The sequence below is a fragment of the Corvus hawaiiensis genome, chromosome 1 (assembly GCF_020740725.1).
Source record: "Corvus hawaiiensis isolate bCorHaw1 chromosome 1, bCorHaw1.pri.cur, whole genome shotgun sequence".
NCBI lineage: Eukaryota > Metazoa > Chordata > Aves > Passeriformes > Corvidae > Corvus > Corvus hawaiiensis.
Genome location: NC_063213.1, coordinates 25,108,093 through 25,122,540, shown reverse-complemented (window position 1 = coordinate 25,122,540; position 14,448 = coordinate 25,108,093). Strand labels below are relative to the sequence as shown.

At 40.1% G+C, this 14,448-nt stretch overlaps 1 protein-coding gene across 7 annotated transcripts in view; it reads left to right on the top strand.

The window, feature by feature from the left end:
- AMPH (amphiphysin) overlaps positions 1 to 14,448 on the top strand; it is a 139,232-nt gene that overhangs the window by 84,481 nt on the left and 40,303 nt on the right. For all 7 annotated transcript variants that reach the window (XM_048297000.1, XM_048297023.1, XM_048297014.1 and 4 more), the window contains exons 4-9: positions 3,644 to 3,738; positions 8,564 to 8,659; positions 9,892 to 9,999; positions 10,388 to 10,473; positions 12,106 to 12,181; positions 13,059 to 13,141. In XM_048297000.1, coding sequence (XP_048152957.1) covers positions 3,644 to 3,738; positions 8,564 to 8,659; positions 9,892 to 9,999; positions 10,388 to 10,473; positions 12,106 to 12,181; positions 13,059 to 13,141 — 544 coding nt within the window. The remainder of the gene's footprint in view (positions 1 to 3,643; positions 3,739 to 8,563; positions 8,660 to 9,891; positions 10,000 to 10,387; positions 10,474 to 12,105; positions 12,182 to 13,058; positions 13,142 to 14,448) is intronic.

The following is a 14,448-nucleotide window of genomic DNA, read 5'->3' as shown; positions in this document are numbered from 1 at the left end:
GTGCAGATGGGGAAGATAAACCTGGATCTTCATGCAGGTGGCAAGGTGACAGAGGTAAAAAGTAGTCCTGCATGAGGAAAAGAAAGCACCACACCCTTCAGGCGGCTTAATGTAGCGATAAAGAGTAACTGGTCTACAGGAAGGGGAGGGGAGATTTTTGAGGTCTGTAAGCAGTTCTGCTGCCTAGTTGTCAGTCTGTGGCTGATAGAACAGCACATATCCTCCAGATACAGAAATCTTAAAATCAGTAATGTAATTTCTTAAAAGCCGTAAAACCATTCATCATCTTTCTGAAAAATTTATTCATTAATTATGAAATTATTTAATTGTTCCAGTGGAAACCCTAATGGATTACTAGCAATAACAAATACAACCCTTATGGCAGGATAGGTCATTTCTCTGAAGAACCACGTAAGTAATATTAAGAGCCAGACTAAGATGTCTCACCCCATCAGGAAAATGAAAATTTCTTCATGATTCGGGCTAAATTACCCTGCAGGGGAGTGAGGAGACCCCATAGTATGAGTTCTACAGCCAACATGCTGTTCCAGGTCTGTGTCCTTCGCCATGGGGGCTTGAGTACATTGGAACTGTGATGGTAAAGAGTCACCTACCCTCTACCATCTCTGGTGTGCTTAATGGGAATTTCTCTGCACTGCCACCCCCAGGATCCCTATCACATAGAGGCCTCTAGAATTTTTGGGGGGCTCCAGGGACAGGGACTCTTTCCCATAGAAATAGGGATCATTTAATCTGAGAAGCTCAGTCTTCAGTAACTGGATTATTTAGCAACATTTTTCTTAAGTGATTCAAATGTTTTGGCACTTTTAGTTATTAAATAAAGGACCCAATTACCAACAAGTAGTACTGAATGAAACAATTGATATTAAATATAAATTTCTAACTGTTCCTCAGCAGTAAAAATTCTTTTCACATTTCTTAGTACTTTAATGACTTGCTTTTAACAATTTATCTTTCTCAGTGATAGCAGTTAAAAATAGCAGAGAGAGCCTGCAGTCTGTAACTAAGACACTAATCCTCTTAAATTTAGTGCTGAATAATGCATAAAAGGTATCAGTGTGTAAGAAATAATTCTGTGTGAAAACCAGCCAAATAAAAAATCATTGGACACTGTAAGTTTATGTCCAGAGGCATGAAAAAGAATGAGAATTCACTGGATTGGTATTTACCTCTTCACTCATTTGGAGTATTGCAGTAAACCTGGTATAGATGCAGTCAGAGGGGAGCAGGATAGATGGTCTTAGCCTGGAAATTTCAGATTGAAGCCCCTGACTGCAAAAGCCAAATACTTTACTGCCCACTTACCTGACACTGCAGCTGGATTTGACTGATGTTTTTTACAAGAATGTGGTGGAATGAAGGATTATTCAGTTCCCAGAACTGAAAAAAGTGTAAAAGTGGGTGCAGTTTTGATATGACTCAAGCATGGCATATTAGGTGTGTTTTACATATTCTCTTAAGCAGATATACGCTAAGAGTCCTGTAGTACTTAAGAAAGAAAGTCTAGGAAAAGGTGCCAACATTGTCTGTGACCGAGCTGAGTGCAAGCTGCAGGAGGGATTATCTAGCAGCTGTGCTAGCCTGCCTGGACCTCTGCTTCAGGTTTATCATGCAGAGTGCTTAAGGGCAGAAGTTCAGGTATCAGAAAGGGTCAACTGTGAGCAGGGATGAACAAACCCTCATGGTCTGTACGTTCACCCTGATTGGAGAGAAGCAGCCTTCTTATGCATAGAGATACTCTGTTGGTTTTGCCTTACCTCTTGAGTTGATTAATTTGCAGCGGCATTAAAGATTTTAAATGAATCCTGCCTGAAAATATACAAGAAGATCATCTGTATTTTATTGTAATTTGGTATCTTCTAAGGCAAAAAAAAAAAATCCCTTTTATTCAGGGGAACATTTTCTTAGCTGGGGATGCATCATCCTAAGAATTAACCATGAAGGAGAAAAGGAAGAAATACATCTTAATTCTTGTGCTATCCTAATATTCTAAGATGAGCTCTGTCATTAAAAACCATGCCCAAGACAATCCCCAAAGAGATCAAATATTCTGTTTTGGCTCAGTACCTTTTGATTTAAGGGTGAAAGCTTGTACCTTCTAAACACCAGTATTTCCTTTGTACTTGTTCTCCCCCATGCCATTCTCTCTTTTGTACTCAAGGACTAAGAACAGGCATGTACTTTCAGCTTTTTCAGTATCGGTTTTCCTATCCTACCCATTCCATAGACCACCACTTTCTTATTAGGAAGTGTGCATTCCTGCATTCATTTTCCTGTCATATTTGGAGCATGCATTTTGGGAGTGTGTGGTGGAATACCAACTGACTAGATCAAGTCTGCTCTTCTACACATTCAAGTTTCAAATTAATCTTCCTCTTCTACTGTCACGGCGGAGTTGGATGGTAAAAGGCGTCTCCAGGAGGAAGCCACTCAATGCAGCCACCACACTTGCACACACCATACACACACACCGGATAGCTGGCAAAACAGTCCGATGATGAAGGAGCAGGAAGGGTCTCCACATGGGGTTCTACGGGAGAGATTTATTGCAGCCATACCAGCGCAAGGTCGCAGAGAAAATACCCTGTTAACAATGGGTGGACCCACGGCTACACAGTGGAGTGGAGAGAGCATCAGGGACCAATGATCTGAGGGCAAGGGGCGGTATAAAGGCGGGGCCAGGGTAAGGGAACCAGTAGGGAAACTCTGATGACGTATAAGGTGACAAGGGGTGGAGCGGCCAATGGAGCCAACCAGGGAAGCAGAACTGGGGTACATTAACATAAAAGAACAGAGCATTGTAGAGGAAGCTTTTTCAGTCACCCTAAGTTGGAAATGAATTTAGGACTTGTCCCACCATAGGACTCCGTTCCTTGTCTAGCCCCCACATTCCACTCATTAATGTTTCTGTGCAGAAAACAAAAATATTGATGTTATTTCTGAATTCATTCACTGAGCAGTTAAATGTGAAGATCATGCTTAGAGATATTTTCAAGATAGCAGACAGATTTGACTACAGGAAAAAAATGTGCTTCTTAAAAAAAAGTTAATGCTAAGTAAAAAATTCAAGTATTGTTCAAATTTTGCAAAGAAGTTGAAAAAGAAGTCGTCATTTTAAAATTACTTATTTGGAACTCTTAGAAAGTCAGGTGAGATGAGTTTGGTTTCAGTGGATTCAGAACCGTATTCAGCATCTAATGGATTCCTGCTGTATCAAAATACAAACCCCAGTGCCTTCACTGAGGGTGGTTTTTTATTCATTGGGGTCAAACTGATCTCACTGAAGATAGATTTAGGCCCTTTCTCACAATATCATTGAAGCTGTTTTACATTTAAGCCAGCTCCTCTGTGTATTACAGAGTGATAACCATCAATAGTCCCTGTTCTTGTCCCACCTGTGGTAGCAAGAGTTCCGAAAGTGGCTGATCAGTTTGGCTTAGCACAATCCTCTGCAGGCACCACCCTGTTGCAAGCATAAATAAGCACTGGGCTCCACAGGTATCTCTTTTCTAAATTTGCCAGAGAGAATAGCATAGTGGGTACATGTGGCTGAAAATAAAGATATTTAGCAACTATTTCTTGTAGTTTGCACTTACATGTTCCTCTTTCTGTCTAATTGCAGGAATGCAAGATGCCTCAAAGAAGCTTACAGAGTCTCTCCATGAAGTGTATGAGCCAGACTGGTACGGACGTGAAGATGTGAAAATGATTGGAGAGGTAAGATGTATGGAAAGAGGGAAGAAGTATTTTGTCAGCAAGTGGATTAATCTGAGCTTCTGAGAAGAAGTGTGCATCCAAAATTGACCTTAATCCTTCATGTCATGTTAAATCCTGTTTTCTCAGCATATAAATTTATGGGTCTTGTGAAATGCAGCTCCTGCTGGCCAGATGCAGCGCTTACAGCGTCTGTTGTATGAACTAGCTGATATAAGCTCCCACTGAGATCAACAGTAGTGTGAGCAGAATTGGTCCTGACAGCATCTGACTGACAAGTTTGTACAAAGGTATCTTACATGCAATTTTACAGTCAGGATTCTCAGTTCAGATGGATGTTAAAAATTATCAAATCCGCTTATCCTTTTGTGCTGTGTAACAACTATTGAGCCAGTGGTACTAAACAGGATATCTTATGAGACATTCAACCCTCTCTGACAAGAATATGGAATTTAAGGGCAAATTAGAGTTCAGAACACTATTTATTTTTACTTTTTACCTTCCTTCAGTGATTAGAGAAGTATAGGCTTTTCTAGACAACACAGCAGGAATTTAACTTGAGGAACTCTGAATTGCCTGCTTAAACAGCCTCAGTTCTGGGGGAAGTCTGTCAACAAATGTGGTGGTGGTGACAAGAAAGTGCAAATGGTTGTCAATGAAGCTTTTAAGCACTTGGCATTCAGTTTCCAAGGCCTCCTTGATAATACAGTTAACAGTCAACCTGAATACAGAGCAATGTACAGATTGCTTTTCTTCTCTATGACTGCCTTCTCCTACCCTTCCCTGCTGTGAAGGGTTAGGGTTAGGGTTTTGATTTTAAAAGCACCCAACTTCCAATCAGCCTAATTTAAGTTACATATTTTTTTGTTTCATTGGTTTAGGTTTTTTATATTGTTCCAAGTTTAACAGCAGGAAAATCTCATGCTGCATCTTGCTGTAGCACCTTATCTTGTATCTGTAGACTGTTAGATTTTACACTCAGAAATTTGTAGTTGTGTATGAAAGGACCAAAATTCAGCTCTTAAGCTCTCTTAGATGTAAAGATAAATTCTAGGTGTGTTTTCTTAATAAGAGAATCATGGGCAATAGTACAAAATCTCCTGGCTTTTTCTGTACATAATCACAAATGTAGATTTATGCGTCAATTAAAGTGGTGAAAGCTCAGTTAGAAACCTGGTCACTTCTGTAAAGGATAATAAAAAGTGGTTTTATGAATACATTCATATCAAAAGAAGGACCAAGCAAAACCTCCATTCTTTATTGGACATGGTGGGGAATATAGTTACCAAAGATGAGGAAAAGACTTTGGTACTTAACACCTTCTTTGCCTCAATTGTTAACTATAAGACAAGTTGTCCTCAGGACAGATAGCCTCTTAAGCTAGAAGACAGGGACAGGGAGCAGAATAGAACTCAGGAGGAAGCAGTTAATGACTAGCTGAGCCACTTCCATGCTCACAAATCCGTGACACCAGGTGGTATCCATCCTAGAGTGATGAGGGAGCTGTCAGAAGAGCTACTAAGCTGCTCTCCATCATTTATCATCAGTCTTGGCTAACCAGGGAAGTCCCAGATGACTGGAAGCTCGCCAGTGTGACGCCCACCCGTAAGAAGGACCAAAAGGAGGATCCAGGAAACTACAGGCCTGTCAGCATGACCTTAGTGCCCAGCAACATTATGGAACAGTTCATCTTGAGTGTGATCACATGGCACATACAAGATAGCGTGGGGATCAGACCCAGCCAGCATGGATTTAGGAGAGGCAGGTCCTGCCTAACCAACCTGATCTCCTTTTATGACCAGGTGACCTGCCTGGTAGATGAGGGGAAGGCTGTGGATGTGTCTACCTGGACTTCAGCAAAGCCTTTGACACCATCTCACACAGAATAATCCTGGAAAAGCTGGCAGCCCATGGCTTGGACAGGTGCACATTTTTCTGGGTTAAGAACTGGCTGGATGGCTGGGCCCAGAGAGTGGTGGTGAATGGTGCTGCCTCTAGCTGGTGGCCAGTCACTAGTGGGGTCCCCCAGGGATCTGTGTCAGGCCCAGTCCTGTTTAAGATCTTTATCAATGATCTGGATGAAGGGATCAAGCCTATTGTCGCTGTTGGGGCGGTCACGACACACACAGACAGTGCCTCTTTCAAGGGCCAAAAAGCCGTTTATTAAACAAAGCAGCCTCTTTTATACACCTTTTGTATGTTATCATTCATGTTACAGATTCATTGGCTGCTGAACTATTACAATAGACTCATTGGCTATTATTAACTTCAATATACTACCATTGGCTACCTATAGCATAAGCATTCAAGCATTCAGAAAAATAACAGGTGCAGATAATGTTGCTGTTTTCTCCTTCTACTGTTTAGCTTTCTTGCTTCTCTTGATACTACGTTCTCATGGGTAAAAACTAATTGTTTTTCTTCTCATTGATTTTTCTCACAGTCCTTCTCTAGCCGAAGTAGCAGGCCTGAGCCGTAATTTTAGAAAGGCAACAAGGCCTTCATTTTATAAGGTTTTACTTAAATGCCACAGCCTACCATTAGCAAATTTGAAGTTGACACCAAGTTGGGTGTGAATGTCAATCTGCTGGAGGGTAGGAGAGCTCTGCAGAGGGACCTGGACAGGCTGGATCCATGGGCTGAATCCAACCATATGAAGTTTAACCAGACCAAGTGCCCAGTCCTGCACTTTGGTCACAACAACCCCCTGCAGCACTACAGGCTAGGGACAGAGTGGCTGGACAGTGGCCAGGCAGAAAGGGACCTGGGGGTATTGACTGATGGCAGACAGACCATGAGCCAGCAGTGTGCCCACATGGCCAAGAAAGCCAATGGCATCCTGGCCTGGATCGGGAATAGTGTGGCCAGCAGGACCAGGGAAGTGATTCTTCCCCTGTACTCAGCACTGGTGAGGCCAGACCTTGAGTACGGTGTCCAGTTCTGGGCCCCTCAATTTAGGAAGGATGTTGAGATGCTGGAGCATGTCCAGAGAAGGGCAACAAGGCTGGTGAAGTGTCTGGAACACAAGTCCTATAAGGAGTGGCTGAAGGAGCTGGGGTTGTTTAGCCTGGAGAAAAGGAGGCTCAGGGGAGACCTCGTCACTCTCTACAACTGCCTGAAAGGAGGTTGTAGCTATGTGGGGGTCTGTCTCTTCTCCCAGGCAACCAGAGACAGGACAAGAGGACTCAGCCTTAAACTGTGGCAGAGAAAGTTTAGGCTGGACATTAGGAAGAATTTCTTCACAGAAAGAGTGATTGGGCATTGGAATGGACTGCCCAGGGAGGTGGTGGTGTCATACCATCCCTGCAGGTGTTTAAGATAAGACTGGATGTGGCATTTAGTGCCATGTTATAGTTGATAAAGTGGTGTTAGGTAATAGGTTAGACTTGATCTCAAAGGTCTTTTCCAACCTAGTTGATTCTGTGATCCCTCAACCTAGAGTAAACCTAGAGTATGTATCTGTTCAGTTAAGCATATAAATGATCATTCCAAAAGGGGTCCACTTAAAAGACCTTCTTCTATGTGGTAGGAAAGATGATGGCTTAAAGGAATCCTTCAGCAATGTTATTTGCGTCCATTAGCTTTCAGAAAACCTCCATTATTTTAGTTTGTTTGAAGTATGTATCAGCAAGATACAAAAGCAAACACACAAGACTGGCACTTGCTTGCTACAATCTAATGCTGTGGTGCTTTGTAGACCACTGTGATTAAACACTGTGTTGATAAATGAGGTATTTCTTTTAAGCACATTTAATAGATTCTAATAATTCATTAGGGACTCTGTTAGAATAGGAAATGAATGAACTGAAACTGGCATCACACAGCATCTAAAATATGCCCTATAGTAGGTTATGATAAAACACTTGGGAATAGCTTTCCAGACTTGTCAATGAGGATAACAGCCTACAGAGCAGTGCTTACAACCCTTAGCCTCCCTCCCATCAAAGGGGAGGATGTTAAGTGATTTTTGAAATGTGCAAAGAAAGGGGGAATCAGGATGTTTAACATGTGCTAATGATTTGTGCAATGGAGAACCCAGGACCTCAAGCACTATGTCTCTATGTCAGGATTTGCTTCTAATAAGGAATCTCACCCATTGGGTCCTTGTCACATGAGCTGCATTAATATGTTCATAAAAATCAGAAAACTACAGGGAGTTTCTCCTGGTGACTACCCCAGAGCTCCAAAGGGGACTGGGGAAAAGCACTGTAGCTTCAGGGCAGAGACGGGTGGTGGGGGTGTGGATTTTGTTTATTTTGCCAGCTGATGTTGGGATGTTTCCTATCCATCATTCCAGTTCTCCAGCAGTGCAAGGTAGAGTTCTTGTCTGCATCAGCCATTTCATGAAATGTACCTTAATGGCACAAAAAGAATGAAATGGAAAGACCTTTCCCTTTTTTTATTTACACTTCTCTTTTTTGTTGTACTTCTTTTCTCTGTAAGCAAGGTTCATCATCAGTGAACATAGTTAGACACAAGAGCTAGGCCAGGTTCAGATTCTGCATTACTGACCCTCAGGGACCTGAAACCCTGAGGAAGACCATGAATACATTATATCCTTATTTTCACATAGCAGTAACTATTTGAAATATTATTATTTGAATATAACAAGCTAATTATAAAGTTTATTCTTAGTTTGTTGTGAATTGAACTTGCAAAATCAAGGTATTCCTTTTCATTCACCTTATGTTTACACTCTGATTTATTTCCATAAAGAACATTTTAAAACTTCAGAAAGATTAATCTTTACCAATTACATTTATATTTCTCCTAGGTTTAGAGAGGCATTAAACTACTAAGTACATTTTTCTCCTTTCTGCCTTTTCAGAAATGTGATGAACTTTGGGAAGACTTCCATCAAAAACTGGTGGATGGATCATTGTTAACGCTGGATACATATCTAGGACAATTTCCTGATATCAAAGTACAGTAATGATTTTCTATAAAGGACAAGTTTTAAAGTTCTGTTGAGTTGCAAAATAAATAGAAAATGAGATTACAGGCAAAAAGAATTTAAAAGGGTGTGAGGTGGAAGTCATGCTCTCCTGTGATGTACAAGATGTTGTTCTGTAAGTAGATTCCTGACATTAGGCAGGGCTGATTTTCCAAGTGAACAAAAACATTTTTCATGCAGTAGTACTTGGAAGAAAATTAGCCTTTGTAGAGGAAAATTTTATGCTTTTTTCTGCTCCTGTTTCTTTGGTATGAGATAAAGATAATATTAACCAACTTCAATAAGGACACCTTAAGCTCTTCAGCGGTTAAAATGCCAGACAAATTACATGGAAAGCAGGCTTTCTGTTATTGGCTAGATGCACCCGTGAGTATCTTTCTTCTATCTAAGCCATGGTTCCTGTCTTTTAATTAGTTATAAAAAGATTTTGTAATACACATCAGGAAAGAATGTTATACAGATTCTAGCCTCTGCCAGGTGCCCACCTGGTGTGCAGTCCAGGGAGATGACTGCTAAATGAAATGTGTGAGGATAAAGAAGCTCTATAGGTGAGAGGTAGTGACTTTTATATTTGGATATGACTGTATGGGCATAGCTGGAAATTTTTTGTGATAGTTTATAACTGAATAGGTAACACAGTCATCCTCTTTGTAATTTACATCAAGGACTAAAGAAAAAATCATTTAAAAATACCATCATTACTGATATACAGTCCTAAACTCACTTTTAAATCAAACTGTGCTTATTCCCTCTCAGCATGTGGATTTTACATATAATATATACCTTTGCAAAGTCTATATCAAAGTATATATATGTATATCTTGAACTCCAGTATTTTAGGTATGTGTCAGAACAACTATATGGAGAAGTGTATTTTAGCAGTTTTCCAGCTCTAGAAAAAGTGCATTAATTGCTGAATTTTCACACTATATATAAGGGGAAAAGATGGTATGACCCTGAGTTTAACAGGTTCACTGATTCTGGAGAACCAAACTATGCGTATATTGATTCCTTATTTAAAATAATGTGATTAGTTTGCCTTCTTTACCATTTCCATGTTCCTCCTACATGATATAATAATTCAGATATGAAAAACAGATAAGGGAGAATAAAAATATGTCAGAAACTAATTTGACAACATAAGTAAAATGGCTTTTTTAAAAGTGCTTTTCATATTTACTTTCATTTCTACCCCTGTACAGACTCGCATTGCAAAACGAAGCAGAAAGCTAGTGGACTACGACAGTGCAAGGCATCATCTAGAAGCTCTGCAGAGCTCGAAAAGAAAAGATGAGGGCAGAATTACCAAGGTAGCACAATCAGAAACATGCTGGCAGAGGACTTGGGGAGATTGGGTGACACTTGTTTCTGTACAAAGAGCACAAAGTTTCTCTTCCTTTTGCTCTCTTAGAAAAACTGGTACTCTAATCTCTCTGATAAATGTGTATCGAGTACTTTGGTTCATGTAGTAGACATGCTCAGCCTCTTTTGCAAAGGAGTCCTGTTTGAGACCTAACTTGCTCTCTTGATGAGACTGAGGGGACAGCAAATCCTGTTTTGGCCTCCATGGTGTGGGACTGAATAACATCCTTTGTTTATAAAAATTGTAAAAGACCCACCAAGAAAACCACACAAAAATAATTTTGGTTTTGTTATGTCATAGTGATTTCAGAAGTCACCTGTTTCATTTTGGTTTAGGCAGAAGAAGAATTTCAAAAAGCACAGAAAGTATTTGAAGAGTTTAACACTGACTTGCAAGAAGAGTTGCCATCTCTGTGGTCACGGTAAGCCCAGAGAGATACTGTATGCAAGGCCTAAGTGGGGAGTAAGGAAAGGGAATGAGGGGATTTTAATGAGCAGATAGAAAATGGATTGCTGGGTTCTTGAGGATTCCATCCATTTTCTTTTTGAAAAAATGAAAGGAAAAATGTATGCAAGTGCTCCAAAACATATGTGCTGTAAATGTATTTATGCTTATTTTTTTCAATGTATGTTGGCACTTAAGATTCATTATCATATCTTCATTCTGAGGTACAAAAAGGTTTCCATTTTATGAGTAAATAATTATGCTAGAGGACAGAGTAGTCTTGGTGATTTGAGTCTACTTATAGGTCATTTTTTATTATAACTATATCAGAAGACACATTTTATAGTTTTGCACTGATTATGCTGTGATGTTAAATGATTTGATGGCATAGGTCATTCAGTAAGGATGTTTAACCATGAACTGTGTTTATACAGAAAATGCAGACAATATGAATGGGAGAACAAAAGCAGTAGAAAAATAAGCATCTCATTAGTGTGCTATGTTCTTTAACAATTGACAATCTGGAGTGGAGATGTGAAGTATCCTTTGTCTTCTCTGCCTTCTAAATAAATCCTGTTAAATTTCAGACCAATAGAGGATTTCCCTGCTGGTTTTCTGCATATTTCAGTGTAAACCTTCTTAGCACTTCAAGATACTTGTTTTATGGGCCAAATAAAAGTAAAACTGCATGTGAATGATTTAGAGTAAGGGCCCCTTTACTTCAGTAAATTTTGTATAAAAAAGCAGTAGCTAGTTTCAGAGAAAGGCAGAATTTAATTTGAGCAATATGCATAATTTATAAAGCAGTTGCTTTCAGAGTCCTTTATTTTAGTTATTACAATTCTTCAGGAAGAAAATTATCTATTGAGTTGACATTTTGCAGGCTTATTCTTATTCCAGAGATGATTTTTGTTAATAAAAGTTGGTAGCCATTATACATGACAGTTTTAAATAGGAAAAATAAAACCTAAGAAAACACGTTCTACTTTTGAAATGTAGAAGTATGTAATCATTCACTCCAAATAAGCAGATTCTTGACTACATGCACAGAAATGTCTAGTCTATATTAAATTCTTTACTCTTATCTACATGTGCGTGTGTTTCAGAGCTGAGCTTTGGACACCCACCCTCGGGCTGTACTGAGGTGTATACGTTAAAGCTGACCCCACACGCAACTGCATCACCTTGGTGCTGTGATAAGATTTGGGCACAGGGGCTCACAGTGCCAGAGTGGTACCTTTCTCCTTTCAGGAAATGGTTGAGTTGCTGTCTGGTGGGAGATGGATGCCCAGAGCATCTTGCCTTCCTTGGGCTTGTGCTGCACTTGTGACCATCCTTTTCCACTCTTCTTTGAAACAAAGTGAAGACATCTGATGTGGAGTAGTCTCAACTTGGTTCACTGGACAGTGTGAAATACATATCTCAACAAAAACAGAAATAGTTATGAACAAACTAGTCTGAAATTTTGACATTTCATCCTTTGCTTTGCTGAGAGTAATAGTCAAGAATGTTGCTTGTAGTCCAGAAGACAGTTAATTAATCTGCGTTTGTGGCCCTCCCACACATATCTTTTATTCTCTTTTTCCTTTCTTTGTTCCATCCTTCATAGACGAATTGGTTTCTATGTGAACACCTTCAAAAATGTATCCAGCCTTGAAGCCAAGTTTCACAAGGAAATAGCTTTAGTGAGTAAAACTGACTATCTCATGTATAATGGATTATGATATGCATGATAGCTAACAAATGTCTTACAGTAAAAATCTAGCAGAGGCACACATGAGAATTTGCCATAGATACAGATTTGTGGTATATTCATCATATTCATTTCTACTTGCCATATTTGTTCTCTCCTTAAGGAAGGAGCAGCCCCTACAATTTTGGATTGCAGTGCATTATCAGTTGTAGAACTAAATTCACTTTCTATTTTGATAATTTACTGTTGCCTTCAGTATTTTTGCTGTGTCCAATTGCTAAGGACCTCTTGGCTTTAATCAGTACAAGAAAAACATGTCAAACATTCCCTTCAAGTCTGCTATATGCATTGTCAGCAATGCAGTATTTTATGTGTGACTGTTAGGCAAATCAAGCAGTTTCATTGAGGATCTTTTGAATGTACCTGGCTAAATACTTAGTAGTGTATTATCTATAGCAACCTTCAAATTGGAACCAAAATTTTTTTGAAGACTCACTTTACTGAAGTTCTGTGAAAATTTGGATTAGATTTTTCAGGGGACAACATGAATCTTCTTGGCTGCCCATGTTGCTTTAAACTTAGAATAACCTCCTTCATCAGAGCTCACATAGCAGTCAGTCACACTTAAGAACTTGTCATCTAAAAAACAGCTCATGTCTTTGAAGAACTGCTATTATCTTTGATTCTATGGATTTTGATGGGTTTCTGCTTAAGCTTTTACTATATATGGCACTGAGAACTTTTGGAAGGTTTTATATTGTAACATAAAGTTATCAAGTTATCATTTATCAGACCAGATTTATCACCTGTGTTTTTAATCATGACTGTAGTTGTTCACATGAACTCAGGCAACTGTTTTCTTTTCACAGTTATGTCACAAACTATATGAAGTGATGACAAAGCTGGGGGATCAGCACGCAGACAAGGCCTTCACCATTCAAGGGGCACCAAGGTGAATTTACTGCTTTTTTAATGAATTGCATTGCTGTAGGCTTTGTGGGTCTCAGCATATGTAGTAATCACCTACACCATGCGTAGTGATTGCTGCACGACATGGTAACAGGTGTTACTTGTTCAGGATGGCAGATGAAGGTATCTGGGATGAAATTCTTTGCAACAGGAGTAAAGATGCAAAGCCTCCTTCTTCACTGACTATTTTTCTAGAAAGTCCTTTCAAAAAAAAAAATGAAGGCTGTTTCAATTTAGCCAAGTTCATTGTAGACTGTTACATCAGTTTGCACCAACTGTATAGCTCATTTATTCTTAGATACTTAGTTTACAGCAATGTTGCTAACTCTGATAATTTAAAGCCTTGAAATATTGAGATATGTTTTTAGCTATTGCTAGGTGAGAATCCCAACCTTTGAACGTTAGCTTTTATCTCTTCTGCTTATGGGGAAAAGTAAAGATCTGAAGGTGCACCATAAAAGCAGAAAAACTGAAATAAAGAGAATGTCACAAAATACCATATTTTTAAAGACTTTCAAGAAATCTTGTTTGAAAGCACAAAACCAAAAAGAGTTTAAAATCAGATGGTGCTTTCTTAAGATCAGTGGATGCCAGTATGGTATTTCTGACTTTTTGTTTCAACAAATGTAGCCTTTCTGCCATAACTTGATTTCTAACACTGATACGCAGAAAAGGTTGAAATGTAAAACAGTGAGACTTAGCAAGACACAATGATATTTGGAGTTAATAAATAAAGCCTGAATTACCATTTAATCCCAGCTAGTCAGAAGCAATTCTAACAATGTTACAGCTTTTCGCATTCCACTCTAAGGGAAACTGCAGGGGATTCTATTTAATGGATTTCTCGGACAAAATCAAGCACAAACGAGGCAAATATTGTATCTGAGAACTTTTTATTGATAAAGAAGGATATGTGTCCATCTGGAGGGGGAAAGTTAAGCAGAGAAGGGAAAAGAAAGACGCAGAGAGAGGAAGGGGGCCAGGGTCAGAATGTTACCAGCCCAGTCCCGGGGTGCCCCGTCGGCATCCACGGGCACGTGGCGCCTGCGCTCCCTGTCGGGGGAGGCTGCGCAGCTCTCGCGGGAGCGCGGCTGCGATGGCCGCGGGTCCCCGCAGCGCGGCGGGCGGGACGGCCGGGAGCCGGCGCTCGGGCCGAGGGGCAGGCGGGCTGTTGCGGGGAAGCGGCCAGGCAGGGTAGACGGAGCAGGTGCGGACATGGGAGACAGTCAGGGAAAAAGCAGGACCGCAGGGAGAAAGCGAGCAGGCGGCCGAACGAGCCAAACCTCCAGA